General features: G+C 39.5%; 1 protein-coding gene across 1 annotated transcript in view; it reads left to right on the top strand.

Moving 5' to 3' along the window:
- Positions 1-248: 248 nt before the first annotated feature.
- Positions 249-17,193, top strand: part of SLC1A2 (solute carrier family 1 member 2) — a gene marked incomplete at its 3' end in the record, with an annotated part of 32,997 nt that continues 16,052 nt past the window's right edge. Inside the window, exons 1-6 of the mRNA XM_082485556.1 lie at positions 249-384; positions 2,120-2,272; positions 2,927-3,177; positions 6,659-6,827; positions 9,743-9,869; positions 12,648-12,881. Of these exons, the coding sequence (XP_082341682.1) occupies positions 255-384; positions 2,120-2,272; positions 2,927-3,177; positions 6,659-6,827; positions 9,743-9,869; positions 12,648-12,881 (1,064 nt within the window). The 5' untranslated portion in view covers positions 249-254. The remainder of the gene's footprint in view (positions 385-2,119; positions 2,273-2,926; positions 3,178-6,658; positions 6,828-9,742; positions 9,870-12,647; positions 12,882-17,193) is intronic.

The following is a 17,193-nucleotide window of genomic DNA, read 5'->3' as shown; positions in this document are numbered from 1 at the left end:
TTACATCTCCACCATTCGAGATATAAACACAAAAAATACTTTAAAGGCAACACCTTTAGAAAAAGAAACCTTTGCCATTTCAGAGAATTCTTCAGAGCAATAAATATACAGTGTTTGTGAAATGTGGGAAGCAATGGAATACACATCAGATTCCCCACTTATATGATGGAAGTAATCCAGACTTTCCTCTCACTTTTGGCATCTTGTGCTATAACTTTTACTTGATTTTAATTTTTCATTCTAGTGCCAACAATATGCCTAAGCAAGTAGAAGTGCGGATGCATGAAAGTCATTTAAGTCCAGTGGAGCACAGATCCAGGAACATATGTGTGCAGTTCTGCCAGTCACTGCACAGGAATCTGCTCCTGACTCTTACTGTACTTGGTAAGCTACATCTGCTGGTCTGGACATTCTGTGTGTATCTGTATTTGTTCATGTAGTAACACAGACCCTGTTTGTGGTCATCAGCTGTTCCAGTTGAACAGACAGAAAGTAAATAGGATGCCTGTAGGCATTGTTGCCATAGTTCAGGTGTGCAGGGTATTACTGACACAATCCTCAATTACTGACAACAAATCCACACCACTGAGACACATTCTGTATCTGGTTTTGAATGGAGTGTGGTCTAAGTTCCAAGGCCGGTCAGATCAATGTCATTCAGTAGAACTAAATGCACTACAGATTTTTTCCTCTCAGTTATTTGAAAAAAGATAAAAACTCTTCAAAGTTTCCTTTCCTTCATCTTTTATGTCTCAGTTCATGCTCTGCTGCTTTTAAGGTTTGTCCCCCTCTCTGTAGCTGTAAGCCAGCACTCTGTGATAACATCGTGAATATTGACTCTGGCTTTAGCAGCTTCCAAAGATGGAACAGTTTAACATTTTATTGTGGTTCACTGGCTCTTTGCCTGTTTCTTTTTCACTGAAAGCCTAACAGCCAAATGCAGCAAATTTGTAGGCATACTCTATTTTGTTATTGTTTGAAAGACCAGCTGCAGCTGGTCTTGCGCTGCATATTTCACATCCATATTTTTCAGCCTTCAAAACCTGTACTGCTGAAGTGTTTAGATGGTATTTACATTGAATCATCTTTAGAAGGTGCCTGATGCAGTTCCAGAAAAAGTTTTAAATACACATACACTTTCCATTGTATCAAACTGATACTTCAAAAAGTTATAGTTGCTGCAAATCACAACTGAGGCTTTGCTATCAAGTTTTATTGGGCTTGGGATCAGAAAAACAAAGGCATCCTGGATGTAAACATAAAATACTCATTCACAAAGACCACGTTATGAAAGTAAACGTGGCCATTTTTTCCCTTAGCAGCCTCAATCCTGAGAGACAGGTTTAAGTGTTATCACTGTACAAATCTAAGTAAGTGATGAAGAGATTGTTTGTGATTTGAGAATGTTAGCACAAAGAGAAGAGAAGGATGCAGACCATCAAAGGGAAGGAGTAATAAATAAGTACTAAGGATCAAGTTTTCTTCAATGATAGATGCAGTATTCCAGGTCAGGCACTCCCTTCCAAAACCCCCAAAACAAAACTTGAATCTGTTTTCCATACAAGACTATTCTAGTTTTCCTGCAGGGTTTTCGTTAGACTGTAAAATAGCTACTCATGCTGACCTTGTTTTCATTCTTCTGCTTAAAGCTAGCTATCATACTTCGAAGACCTGGGTCCTAACCCTGGCTCTTCTTTCATTTCTGTATAGCCTTATATAAGTCCCTTCAACTCTTGGTGCCTCAACTTTGCCATCAGTAGAACAATGATATGAATTATACTTCAGTATCTCTTAATGTATCACAAGGCCTACACAGTATTAGTAAACTTCAATAACATTGTAGTTTGCAGCAAATTTGTATTTGCAGAAGCACAATAGTACATTAGGTGTAAGCTCAGCTGTCAGAAGATTCTATATCAGGACCACTTCTCTTTAATCGTGAGATGCATGGTAAGCATGTTAGAGCCTTGTATTAAAAGACTAAGCCTTCCAAAATCTGCCTCTGTACCAAAAATCAGCTGTGTTGTGTAACTGTTTTTCTTCTAGGCTGTTCCGTGTAATCAATATGCATTCAGGTATATTTACATTACCTACTTGCTCTCTTTTATTCTTCTTCTAGGTGTGATCCTGGGTGCACTGTGTGGGGGCCTTCTTCGTCTAGCAACACCTATTGATCCTGATATCATCATGTTAATAGCCTTCCCAGGAGATATACTTATGAGGATGCTAAAAATGCTGATCCTCCCTTTAATTATTTCCAGTTTAATCACAGGTAAAATCTATTAGCCATAAATACTTATCCAAGTCAAAAGGTGCTTGCAACAGATATCACCTGTTTTGCTTGTTGTGATGTAGGAAGAATAATAGTGAGATTCTCTTAGGGATTTTGCAGTTGTAGTGTGTATTTCAGAGTTAATCTCTGATTATCTTCATTGGCTTTGATATGCAGATACTACAGTGAACTTATTTTCAAACACATACTCATATGCTACCTTCTTGAACATCAGAAATTTCTTAATATGCTGTTTCACCTAATTCCTGGATTGGACCTTGCAAATAAGATGGCATGACATTAGCAAGCCTAGCCTTCTTAAAGCTGTGGTGTCAGCCAGACTATGACTAATTTGCAGCAATCAAGGGCAGAAGGTGGTATGATATCTTCTCTATTTTTCAATCCCTCCTCTACAATTAGATGGAATCTTAAATGGTTTTCTTCAAATTAGTAGCAGCAGACATTGTTCACATAAGAACTGGAGACAGAAGCTTCAGTAGTCTATCTAGTGGTGAGATTTTCACAAGAACAAAAGTAAGCACCTGGGGACAGTCATTAAACTTTGTAAATTATAATGGATTTTATTTGATGATTATTAAATTGGATTTTGAGTCTCAATGTATTTGTTTATTTCTTAAAATAAAATACCTGCAGGACTGTCTGGTTTAGATGCTAAAGCAAGTGGCCGATTGGGTACAAGAGCCATGGTCTACTACATGTCCACCACTATAATTGCTGCTGTGCTGGGCGTGATTTTGGTTTTAGCCATCCATCCAGGGAATCCGAAACTCAAGAAACAACTTGGTCAAGGGAAGAAGAATGATGAAGTATCTAGTCTGGATGCTTTCTTGGATTTGATCAGAAACCTGTTCCCTGAAAATCTAGTCCAAGCGTGCTTTCAGCAGGTAAATCCTTCTACTCCTTGATAATATTTTTTACATCTTTTACTTACCAGGGATGTCTGTAAAGTTAGTGTCATTGTTTAGGTGAATGACAGAAATGATGATGCAAAGAAAAATACAGGTCTTCAGTCTTGAGCAGGTAAATGAAAGAACATTATTTATAGCTGCTTTGCTTTATGTTGCAGTTATTATTTAAATTCGTAGATTTTTTTAAAGAAGATGATTTTTAGTTTGTTGTTAAGTAAAAAAATTTTTCCTTGCTTTTCATACAACATATGTTGTCATGAATGCTGGCTTGGGGCTGAACACCTGATGAATTATGGGGTCTTTCACCCAGGTTGATTTTGATCTTGGCTGTTAGTTACAGAGCTGATTGTTCTGCAATGCCTGCCATATGGATGGTCTTTATTCCAGCTGGTTGTCAGTGGAAATGTACCCCAAAACCCAACCTTTCATAACTTCTATTGCTGTATTAGAGTGTAGACTAGGTGAAGATAATACAGTCAAGTGGCTGACCCACCTACAGGCACCTCCATCAGGCCAGGTTTAAAGCATGCTGGGAAAGAAGGGTGCTTGCACCAAGTGTTGCTTGCTCCGTAGGTAGATAATTTTGTTTAAAAGCTTTTCACCAATGCTTAATTAAAACAGCTTAATTTTGAGGAGTAAAATAAATGAAAAATTGATGCTTTCTAATTTCTGCTTAAGCATATTTCTTGTATGTAAGCTGCTTTTTCCTACAGCTGAATTGTTTGGCAATAATGCAGACTTTTTTTGGGGGGGGGAGAAATAGGGTTTGGTGTCAAACCTCGTTTTAAGTGTTCCTATGTGAAATGGCATTATAGCTGTATGTGAAATGGCATTATAGCTGTAGCTGTGGTTATGGCCAAAGAATAAAGTGAAGAGAAGAAGGGGAAAGGAGAAGAGGCCATGCAGGGTGGAAGAATGGAGGGCAACCTAAGCTGCCAAAAAGGACTTGGATTGTTTCACTTCTTCCATGGAATTCCACAGAAAAACACATAGTCCTTGGGGGGTTTAAAGAGTGAACATTCTCAATATTTCCAAATCATCATGGGAATGTCAGTTGTGATCAAACTGTGGGTGGCTAAACGTCACGTGTAATGTGAAATGTATTTTCGCAAAACTGAGTGATGGGAGAGCAGGGTGCTTATAGTTATTTTTCTTCCTTTCCCTTGTTTGAACTGTGGAAGAGAGGAGAATTAAATTTCTGGTCAGTTGAAAGAGGTCAAATATCTCTACAGAGGGACAAAAAGCAGGAGAAAGAAGAGTCAAGATAGCCATGTCCGATAGTTTTCTTGGAACCTTAATATTGCTTTTTCAGTGTGTGTAATATCAGTGTTCAAGTCACTTCACTAGTTATGCATCACCAATTCCATTGATTGTTTTTTAAACTTAGTCAAGAAATCTACTGAGCGCTTTAGTTTTCCAGTGTTTGATTTTACCAGATTCCAAACTAATTGCCAGGGGAAAGCCATCTTTCGTTTGCAAAGTAAGTCACACTCCTTTACAGATGGAACTTGTGCCTTCTATTAGCCCTTCTTCTAAGGAGTTAGGCTTTACTCATCTCTTTCTTTATTTAGGAGGAAAATTAACTGCTTTTAATGGTGTCAGCATATATTTTCTCTTCCTATGTTTATACAGACTCCCTCCTGAGCGTTCAGTGTTTCCAGGTTGCCTTAGGTGGAAGCCATTTTTTGCAGAAATACTGCAAAGAATGATTTTGAAGGATGCACAGCAACGGTACTTTGTAGCCATGGTCTGTGGGGGAGTTTTACACGCCTTCCCTTGTGAACAGGGAGAAAGTGATGATGGGATTCACTTGCAATTTTGAGACAGTTCATTTGCAAACTGAACTCTGAAACATCATGGGATTTCAGTATATCTTGAATTTTTGTACGGTCTTCAAGAAAGTCTTAATTTGTAATGGAAACTGCTATTCCAGCAGAGACCTAAGATGTGCTGTGGAAGAGAATGACACTATAATCTATAAATATGACTGACATTTAAATGGTTTTCTGGCCTCAGACGTTGTTGTCAGAATCTAAACTTGACGTTAGGTTCAGCATTTTTAGTGACTGTGGCCTTGTGCAAAGAAGGGCTGAGGACCTTTGACTTAAGTGACTGTAGTGGAATTTGTGGGTGTGTAGAGTCTAATGTTTTCAGTTTACTTTCTGTGACTCTGTTCTTACATTCTGGATACCTCACATAAAAAATGTGTTGACAACATCCCTCAGATAAAATTTAACTGAGAAAAATGGTAAATGTGCAGGAATGTTGGGTTGTTTCAGGACAACTGAAGAGTTTCTCATACAAAGCTATGTAGGTTTTCTTTCTACGTTCCCCTTTCTAGATTCAGAGAGCAGGTTTTGAAAGGAGACATACGGTATTTTAAAATCTTATGGTTTTAAAATATATGGATTGAATCTGGATCATCATCTGTAGTACTACAGTGTCCATCTCAACAGGAAAGAGGTGCAAATGTTCTTTGAAAGGCTAATGCACCAGTTCTGATGCTTTGCTCAAATGTGTTTCTAGGATCAAGGAAAGTAGGGAGCAGATGGGAAACCATGGCAAGCCAGTCATAGCTTCCTGACTATTTTACCTGTCCCAGAGCCATGAAGAGGCAGGAAAGGTTCGAGGTGTGAAGTGGGAGGAAAATGTCCCTTCTAAAAGCAGCAAGTTACAGATCTCTCTTTTTCCACTCCCTCCTCCTTTTTTTCCTAGCTGTAAACTCAAGCCCATTTCTCCCTCTACCATTCCTTCCCATCTTTCCCTTGACCCTGCCTTTCATGCGCCAGGAGGGGTCCAGACCCATTCAGATGCTGATGTCTTCTTTTTTTGAGGTGGTCAGATTTGATTTAATAGGTATCTGGCAGCTTTGATATTTTTTCTGTTAAGCGTCACTCACAATATTTTAATTAGAGAGCTCAGGGGACTGTGTGTATTCTGGTTTGCACTCTCACAGTCACCAAGTGTTGGAAATGTCCTAAGTTTTTGGTTCAAGTTAACCATCAAACTGACTATGATAACTTGCGCTGGGCAGACCATCTTGAATAACAAGCCTTACTGCAGAGTTGCTGCTGTGACTGATCTTAGAGGTGCCTGCCTTTTGGTGCTAAATAAATGGTCTCAACATGTAACAATCTGTGAAGCACCATTTGTGAACCATCTGGATAAAGGGGCTAACTATCTGTAAAATGTAGCGGTAAGGAAAGAGTATTTGCAATACTTTTCACATTAGAATAATGAGGAAGACTCCCAGGGCTTTCTGACACTTGGAACTATTGAAAAAGAAACTTATTTTTGGAGAAGGGGTAAGAGGTTCTGGAATGCATGTCTAATCCTTTAAAAATATAGTTCCCTGGAATTTCAAGTGAGGACTTTTTTTTGTTATTATTTCCTGATCTCCCATATGGGTTACATTCAGTCTGTTTCCATTTTCATCCTCCCTTTTTATTGCCTTCAGATCCAGACTGTCACCAAGAAAGTGCTGGTGCCACCACCCATTGAAGAACCACCTAATGTCACTGACTCTGCTTTTGCTATGATGAATGAGACAGTGCGTGAAGCACCACCAGAAGCTCAGCTGGTCATTAAGAAGGGACTTGAATTTAAGGATGGCATGAATGTCCTGGGTAGGAAAACTTTTTGCCTGTCAAATATATACATCATATGTACGACATAGCTTTTGGCTGTGACTGGGTAGCCAGTGTTGCATGATCTGCTTTTCAGTGCAAGTTTAGTCTCCCCAGATAATCACCAAATTTTATCACCTACTGGCTGCCCATTGGTTTCTGAGGTGAAAAATCTAATGGTCTTACCAGAAATATGACTGTATCACAGAAACAATCAAGTGAATTATTTTGGATTGATAGTTTTGCAGGTATTAGTTGGAGTACAGTGGGGAAGCATGTAGGAGGTACCCAAAATATCCTTTCATCCTCAAAGTAGCCTACCTAGACTAATACGCATATTGGCAAAACAGTATTGGAGAGAACTTCAAGGGCCAGTGCTTTATCCACCCCATGATAAATTTGAGCTCAGTTGTTTCCAGTAGGTGTCTCAGGCATGCTAAACTAGAATTTGGCTTGGGGCAGAGCCTGAAGTGAGAGGTGGGGTGTGAACCGCACCACCCAAGAAAAATCCCCGAGAGGCTTGACGCATCTCTGAGTCACAACTCCCTCCTCCTTTCATCTTGGCTGCTGACCTTTACCAGCTGCAAATTATGAACAACTGCCATTGTGCCATCCTGTCTGGACAAGCCAGCAAGTGGGAGTGGTATGAAGGATTTGCCTATCTCCTACCTCTTCCTGAAGCACCTGTTTGGACTGGGACAATGACGCGTGGGAGCAAAGGGCCTCCACACCACTTCTATTTTCTCCTCTGTGCCTTGACTTACTGTTTTGTCAGCCTAGAGAGGAGTGCTCCTCCTCACCTTCTTAATTGATGGATGTGGGTGAAGTCAGTCACAAATTAGCCCTCAATTTGTAGCCTCATTGGCACACCTACACTTGAAGATACACATGCACTGTGGCAGCATGTCCAGGCTGACACCTGTGTTTATAGGTGTCATCCTCAAAGTGGGACAGTATGTGGCAGTACCTAAACCACTGCTTTATCTCACTACTAGGCCATCACTTTTTAGGGCCAAATGGCCCCTTATAGACTCCTTTCAGCTGATGAGCTGCTCCTGCTGACGTAGTGGCTACTGTGCCTGCAGAGCTTTTCCAGGTGTTGGCGAGTTGGCTAGAAGTGGCTGCTTTGCTTAGATGTAGAGGAGATAGCACCATTAACTGATCAGAGATGATTTGTTTCTCTGTGAAGTAGCCTGATCTGCAAGAGCCAGGAGCTACTGTATTCTGCCTGCCTCCATGACTCCTTCTTCCATTCAACATCTGTGGGCAGAGGAGCTGCTTTCTTTCAAAGTTGCAAATTGGCATTTTGCATCCTGCATGAGGCAGCAGCTCATTGCTCATGCCCTCACGAGCTTTTTTCTCTCCTGGAGCTCTGCTTATACATTAAAATGAAAAAGTATTTCTAATGTGAGAGATGCATTACATTTAGTAGAGGACTTGTTTTGTGCAGGCTCTGTCATGGATAAGAAAAGAGCTAGAAAGCTGAATACAATTCCCACCGAAAGGAAATACACAGTTTAGGTAGGGAATTGGTGGCAGCATTGTAACCGATGCCTCTCAAATGTTGCAGAGTTTTTTTTGTTTTGGTATGATGTGGTTTGGTTTTGAAAGAAGAAGTGAAAATGTTGGGGAATTGCCATCCAGCTTGCATAAACTGTACAAACCAGGCAAATTCCTGTGAATATGAACCAACGTGACTCTAATATAGCAGCTTGCTTGGAATTAATGAACAAAACCACCTACTAACATCTTCTGATGCAGAGTGCTGAAGAATGACTTTATAGCCAGGAGATTTGAATAAAACAAAAAAAAAAAAAAAAGAAAAAAGTCTCATTGCTATACCTAATATGAGGATAGGAGACAGCCTGTCCATTCCCAGAGTACTGGTAGCTAAAATTCCCTTCTCTTTAATGCTTTTGTGTCCTGATGGGTTTTTCCTTAGGAATTTCCCAGCTGAGTTCACACATTTGTTAAATACTGAACTCATATCATGACTGAAAGTTTAGCTTCAAAAGGTGGCTGAAGATTCAAACCATCTATCAGTATCAGTTAATAATCCCACTCTGGACTTTGAAAACTGCTGGATGGTGAAGGTTAGCATTGGAGACACAGCTCCAAAGTAATATGACAGATGCACTCAATTGTTTTTTTTCACACTGATAGTCCAATACTGCAGACTTTCACACCTTAGCATTTAAATTCAGGAGCCAAATGTTACTCATATTGAATTTTATGATTATGTATCCACTGATAGCTGGTTTCAGTGAGGTTAATCTGTTTAATGGGAATTCTGTGGTTTAGCTTAAAGTGCAATACCTACCTTCTCCTCCCACCCCCACCTTCTTCATTTAACTGGAATACTTCTGTCCCATGAAGATTATATTCTGGGGCCACTTTTGCCTTTCCCTCTACTCCAGGATTGACTAGTCTGTAGGTTTAATCTGTCAAAGGACTTTTGCAAAACTTGGGAAAAATGCTCTTGGTCTCTAGTGACTGTTTTAGCAACAAAGGAGAGTCATGGTATGGTGCTGTGTTGCCTCTCCCAGTTGCCTGGGGCTATGAGTTTTCTAACAGTTGCACGGCACTGAGATTATGGTATAGGTATTTTTTTTGATGACCAGATCAATTCAGGACAAAAAAAAATAGTTGGGCTATGAAACTGGAACTTAGTAAAATATTGAAGAATAAAAGATGCTTTGAATACGATCATAAAAGATGAGAGTGAGACCATATTAAAAAGTCCCAAGAGATGTGTTTTGAAACTACTATACTATAATGAAACTACTATACCACTACCACTATAGTTCTGAAAACTGGATTAGCAGGTAGTATCAACACAATGACAAGGTGCAAAAACTTCCTAAAACCTATGGGTTTACGTTTCTTTTTTTTGTCTTGAAATTTTTTCTCAATAGGTTTGATAGGATTCTTTATTGCTTTTGGCATTGCTATGGGGAAAATGGGAGAACAGGCCAAGATGATGGTGGATTTCTTCAACATCCTGAATGAGATTGTAATGAAGTTAGTAACTATGATCATGTGGTAAGTTTGAAGTTCTAACTTTTAGACCAAAAAAAGATTTCGGAAAACCTCATAGAGCCCTGATATAGCATATTGTGACCACAGTTTCTTAGTAAACAATGTAATTAAATTGTTAATTTTTTAAAGCCTTGACAGCTATGTTAAAACCACAGCAGCATTATTTCTATTTGATGAGGATTATTTATGACCCAATTTGAAGAATTTCTGAAGGTATTCTGTTCTTTGTTTACTGAAATCCAAGACATACAGGTATCAGCAAAGGCCTTCAAATGCCACTTTGATAATGGAAGTTCATTACATAGAAAGACACCTAAGCAAGAAAGAACACCCTGCATAAGAACATCCAAATCTTCCTGGGAGGTTTGCATAATCCCAAGGTATTAGCTAGGAGGTATAATTACAAAGAAGCCTGGAGACACGCTTTATTCACTGTCTTCTGTAATTAAAATACTTTACCAACAAGTAAAATTCCAGTGGTTTTCAGTGACATGTAGTCCCTCCACCCATAGTTTCTGCAGAATCTGTGTCTTACAACCTTGCCACAATGGGGTCACTGGAAGGTATCTGTCCTGTTTTTGAAGTGTACACACTCATAATAATGGCTTGCCTTCAAGGGAGTGACTTTATCCAACTAAGTCTGAGCCCTTGTTTACACTTCTGGGAGGGGATTCTTTCTCTTTCTTTTTTTTTTTTTTTTTTTTTTTTTTTTTTGAGATGTCTCTTCTTAGGACTTCCCCAGAGCTATTTGTACGCCATTCCAAGCATGGCCAGGTTTTCGGAACATAAAAACGCATTACTGTGTTTGGCACTGTACTACTGTGTTTTGTACCTCCTAGGTCTTTAAGAGCAGAAATAGCCACTCCGATACAACACACATATCTTGACTCATTGGTCCCCATGATTCCCTGGTGTCCCTGGAAGTAATTTCCTGAGTTACAAGGCTTCAGTATGCCTCTTCTCTGAGGCTCTAGATGGACACAGTTTATAGAAAAGGGAGCAGGGTGCCTGAAGCATGAGTCTTCAGCATCATCAGTGTTTCAAAGGAAGGCTCTTATACAAGAGTGATGCAGGTACCAGCAGGGATGTGGAAACATGTAGAACAAAAGAAAGAACTTGAAGCAATGACTTTGCATTCCTGTTATACTTATGCTTTTCTGTAGATGATCTTGCTGCATAAAAACACAGTTGTTTTTATTTACAAAACCCTAGTACTTTCAACAGTTATTGTAACCTGCTGCTCTCCTCTCTATAGAGACAGTGACTATACTCTCATAGCACTCCAAGAGCTGGAATTTACTCTTACTTCACTTACCACCAGTTGGTACACTCAAGACATAATACCTTGCTTACAGTGTAGATTTTCTCTAGCAGTCAGTGTTGCAATGGCAGGAAAACATTAAAGTTTCAAGAAATTCACTGTGAATGTGATAAAAAAGTACTGATGTGCCTTCTATTTCTCTTTTCATGAGAAAGGATATTGTTGTTGGGAATTGCACTTGTTCATCTCCGTCTACGATTTTTAAATTGTTGTAGCCAGAAGCAGGGCTTTTTTTTTTAATGTGTGCTTGTAAAGACAAATGCACTTCTTTATGCAGTTACATTTTGTTTGATTTATGATTTCTCTGCACAGAGACAGAGCTGTAACTCCCGTGGCAACTCCAGACTCTCAGGAGCATGGCATTGCTACACAAACATAAAACAAGTTAATCTGGCTCTGACACCATGTAATTCTTTATAAGAAAAATGCTTTGTCAAGTTCATTGAAAAATGGCTTTTTGTGGTAACTGGTATAACAGCTGGCCTTGCATTTCAAGTGACTGAGGGATCTCCAGGTTTTGGGCACGTTGCTTGGGAGACCATGAGTTGTTTCTTACAGAAAACACGAAGCACTTTTATTCTGAAAGTCAGTTTCCTTTGTATTGTCTTTAATTAAGCATCCAAACCACTAATCACTTTTGAAAATATACATTACCATTTATTTTCAGAGAGGCATTTTGTTTACTGTTTCTCCGTGTATTACAGACATTACTTTCTCCCAGTTTAAGTTTTATAAAACAGATAGAGAAACTGAATGTCACTTAAAATTACATAATACACTAACTTTTACCTGTGCAGGTATAAGTATCCTCTTCTATCTGTGCACTTTCAGGCATTTTTCACTATAGCTGTTTATTACATTTTTTAAATAATATCACTTCATTTCAATTTTTTTTTTTTATTACAAAAATGTGCTACTGTTATCATCCTATTTAAAAGTTCCATTTATGCCATCAGGGACTCACATAACTGAGGTGACAAAAATCCTACCCTAAGTAAGGAAAGCACATAATTAATGAAGAATGTATAAACTAAAAAGCATTTGTCCAAATTATTCAAAGAATATAATGGAAAAATTTGCAGCCTTCAAGATAAAAGTAATTCATTTCAACAGGTAGCTTAAATGAAGCAAACAATGCAACCCCCTGAAACCACATAAGCAATGGGCTGTTAAAGTTATGTATTAAGAACAAATACTACACCACTTTTCATAATGATCCAAGCCTGTGTAACATTATAGTACTCTTGTACAATGTTATTCCAGGATCAAAGACTATTCAGGTAATGAGTATTCAATTTGATGGGATGGCATAAAATGAAGTAGATGGGGAATTTGCTGGAGATAACCATTATATTTTAAAAAGATGAGCTTCCTACTCTTCTCCGGTCTATACTCAGTTGAGAACAATTTTGAGTATACTGCAAAGACTAGTTCTGTCTATTTTTGTTTTCTTTCTCCAGGTATTCCCCTTTGGGCATTGCTTGCCTCATCTGTGGAAAAATCATTGCAATCAAGGACTTAGAAGTAGTTGCTAGACAACTTGGCATGTACATGGTCACTGTGATTGTGGGTCTTGTCATCCATGGAGGGATCTTCCTGCCTCTGCTCTACTTTGTGATAACAAGGAAAAGCCCATTTTCATTCCTTGCTGGGATTTTCCAGGCATGGATCACAGCACTAGGCACAGCTTCCAGGTACACTTGAGAAATAACAGCTTGCTTTATTTTTTAGCAGATTATTAGCTGCTATTTTGACATAATATGTCTGCTGTTCTGACCTTCACTGCAAAATCATTTTATGCCATTGAATAAAAACTATTTTTAATCCAGCCATGTGGAAACAAACAAAAATAACCACACACATTTGGGATTTTTTAGAGAGGTTGTGCAGCCAACTGCAGAGAGTTGGGACACCCACTTTTTGTCTTCTTCTTTGACATTGGCCAAATAACTTGTGCAAATTGTGTTACCTCTGTACTTGTTTCCTCAACTAGGAAACAGTGATAATTCTATTTATTTTGAAAGCATGTTAGGACCAGTCTCATTGTGTTGGGGAAAAAAAACCTAAAGAGTGCTAGGTTTCAAGAAAGAAATGAAAAAACCTCTCATTTTATTCTTTCATCCAGTTTGGCAGAGTAAGGGGAGCATTCTAGACTCATTACTAATGCATAGAACAGACTCAACAAAGTGTGTAAGGCAACCCAGCTTCCAGTAATAAATTAATGCTTTGCATTGGGGCGGTCAGTAGCTCTTGCGCTGAAAATATTTTTCATTTAAATACCATATTTTAAAGTGTTTTTTTTTCTTCAATAAATGTTTATTTCTGAAGAAAATTTAATCCTCCATTTTAATTAAAAAAGTGAAAACAATAAAGCCTAGTTCAAAACTGATCATCAGAAAACTGAGCAGTCTTGATTTCAGGAATGCCTTGAAAGAGCTGTAATTCATCTGCCTCTTTGGGTCAACCTAAACCACTCCACTGGACAGCTTCTTCCCTGATGAACAAGAGACTCTGGATGGACCTTACTGATGTGCGTAAATATTTGATGGGACAGTGCAGAGAAGGTGAAGGAAGACTCTTCTCAGTGGTGCCCAGTGACAAGATGAGAGACAGTGGGCACACACTGAAAGACAAGAATCCCATCTGAACACAAGAAAAATCTTTTTACTGTGATTTACTGTGACGGTGATTGCTGGCACAGATTTCCCAGAAGAGTTGTGGAGTCTCCATCCCTGGAGATACACAAAACCTGTCTGGGCATAGTCCTGGGCAATTTACCCTAGCTGCTCCTGTCATGAGCAGCGTTGTTGGTGCCTTCCAACCTCAACAATTCTGTGGCTCTGTGATAAACAATGGAGGATTATAGGAGATAAAGTTTGGCCAGGAGTTTCACCAAACTACAGTTTTCCCTAAGGCTTTTGTTCATGAAATTGTTTGAGTTTCCACTTAGATTTTCAATACAAAATTTACAGTGTCCATACACAGCATTTTTTTTTGCATGAAGTAATGATTTTCTGCTAGAGTGACAAAGTGGAAAAATGTAAGGGATTCTAAGCGATTCCAGCATATGCACTTACCTGGACGCTAGCTTTACCACTTGACTGCTATCTAGATCTGAATTACTGGCTGAACAGAAGTGGACCAGTTCGTTGCACCACAGAGAAGTGACCACATGACAACAATCACCATCATATGGGCTAAGCTGGTACCTCCGGAAGTTGCAAATGCTTCCTATTCAGGGAGCTATTAAAGCTCTTAGGCCATGCTGAGGAACGATGGAAGGCATCTATGTATTGTATGTATTGTGCTCTTCTGATAAAGAAACCTTGTCTCCATGGCCTGCCCACCTGTCCTTGCTCATGGTGGCAGAACTCAAGGGGGAAGATATTTGCATAAGTTGCTGCCTGCTGAGCCCACTGGGATTCATTGCAACAATGGTAGTCAATGGCTGGTACACACCTTGTGCCAATGATCTGATTTGTCAAAGTAAAGGTAAAGTGGGACTTGTATTTCTGAAGAAAAAGAACCATTTCTGATTGAGTTTCAATGTGTGTAAGTGAACTATATTTTGGATTGTATTTTTCTTTTAATAAGATATAGGAATATTTTTGCTATAGGAGGCAAAGTGATCCTGGAACTGACTTGAAAACTGACTAGCAGTTATTGGTTAATGACTCACTAGGTATATTCTGTTGTCTGGTATAAATATAACTGCTAGAGTAATTTACAAGAGAATATACTACATTGTTTTACAAAGTATTAATTGTCTCTGATTTGGCTAAACTTACAGAATATTAAGCATTTGATTACCTTTGATTAAAAACACAGTAAAATAAATCATAATTACAAATATATTTGTAAAGATGCTAGAACACAAATGATTATCAACATCTGTTAAAAAAATCACTTCTGTGAAGAGAGAATGGTACAATCATTTGAGTGCAAGGTAGGAATCTAAAAGCTCATATCTTCTTACTCATGTTTCCATAGATATGGGACAAGAGGAGTCACTAGGAAGGGACTCGGGCATCTGCCAATCCAGAAGGGTTTTCCATAGATCCCATAGGTCAGCCTCATGTGCTTGTTCCAGATAACTTAGGACTTTTATTATGAAACTCCATGTTTATAGTTAGGTATCTCAATCATTCCTTAATCTCCCTTTTCCATGGTTTAATTATCTGTAAAATGGAAAGATTACATTTTTTGTACCCAATAGCATCTCTGTGGTAGTGGATAAATGAATGAGTTGGAAAGGCCCTTTAGTTGCAAGGCACTAGCAACACTATGTTGCAAGTATTTCTCTGAGAAAATTTGGTAAGTCTAGTTCTTTACTCTTCGATGAGAAAATTAGTATTTTTGTAGGAGCAATGACACCAGAATTAGTGGGGTACAATAGTGAAGACGTTTGAGAAATTCTGCAAACTCAGCTGAAGAAAAACAAACAAACCACAACAGATGTGCTCCAGCTGCTTCTGTATGAAACACCAGTAAAAAGGAACTTCCCCAGGTGAGCTTTCTTTTTCAGAACAGCTTCTCAGGTAGCAACCAGCTTCATTTACTGGTGGACTTGACCTCAGCGATAACACAGAAAAGTAAGGAACCAAAACATGTTACTGTGTTGGGTTTCATGCTTATTGCAGCAAGTCCTTTGCCTGAGGCAGGCAGACCTGCTAGGGAAGAAGTAGAAGATATTTGCATCTACAGGGAAAAAGACTATGTTCTGTTTTCAGAAGTATTTTTTGATGAAGGTGTTTTATTTTGAGCAAATTAATGTAATAGCCTGAACTATTCCCACAAAAACAAGTCACTGTGGATTTGTGCTATTCCCCTCTTCCAGCCATCTTTCACATCTTTTCCTATCCTCCAGCTGTGTATCATGTCTTTTCCTGTCCTACAGAATCTGGGAATTCCACGGTTTGTATCTTTTTGCCTGGCTTTTTCATTCCCTAATGCAACACTGATTTCTCCATTCAAAGCAAATTCACAGTCAAAGAAATTTAGGATTTGGCTCTATGTTCATAGTTCTGTCCATCAGAAAACATCTGGAACTTGTCTTTTTGAACCAAATGGTCCTTGAACTTGAACCTTGAACTTGAACCTTGGTCCAATCTTGTTTAATATATTCATTAATGACCTGGATGCGGGGACAGAGTGTATCCTCAGCAACTTCGCTGATGATACCAAACTGGGTGGGGTGGCTGACACCCCAGAGGGCCGTGCTACCATCCAGCGTGACCTGGACAGGCTGGAGAGCTGGGCAGAGAAGAACCTAATGAGGTTCAACAAAAGCAAGTGCAAGGTCCTGCACCTGGGGAGGGAGAATGCTAGGCACCAGTATAGGTTAGGGGCGGACCTGCTGGGAAGTAGCTCTGAGGAGAAGGATCTGGGGGTCCTAGTAGACAGTAAATTATCCATGGCCCAGCAATGTGCCCTTGTTGCCAAAAAGGCCAATGGAATCCTGGGCTGCATAGGGAAGAGTGTGGCCAGTAGGTTGAAGGAGGTCATTCTCCCCCTCTACTCTGCACTGGTGAGGCCACAACTGGAATACTGTGTCCAGTTTTGGGCTCCCCAGTTCAAGAGGGACAGGGAACTGCTGGAGCGAGTCCAGCAAAGGGCAACTAAGATGATTAAGGGATTGGAGCATCTGCCTTATGAGGAAAGGCTGAGAAAGCTGGGACTCATTAGCCTGGAGAAGAGAAGGCTGAGGGGAGACCTTATTATGGCATACAAGTATTTAAAGGGTGGGTTGAAGGAGGATGGAGCCAGGCTCTTTTCAATGGTTCCCAGTAACAGGACAAGGGGTAATGGGCACAGGAAGTTCTGTTCAAATACACGGAAAAACTTCTTTACGGTGAGGGTGACAGAGCACTGGCACAGGCTGCCCAGGGAGGTTGTGGAGTGCCCTTCTCTGGAGATTTTCAAGACCCGCCTGGATGCAGTCCTGAGTAATGTGCTCTGGGCAATCCTGCTTTAGCAGGGGAGTTGGACTAGATGATCTCTAGAGGT

Source organism: Vanellus vanellus (genome assembly GCF_965231255.1).
Source record: "Vanellus vanellus genome assembly, chromosome: 6".
Classification (NCBI taxonomy): Eukaryota; Metazoa; Chordata; class Aves; order Charadriiformes; family Charadriidae; genus Vanellus; species Vanellus vanellus.
Note: the sequence above shows the minus strand (reverse complement) of the source record. Positions and strands in the feature narration are given on the sequence as shown.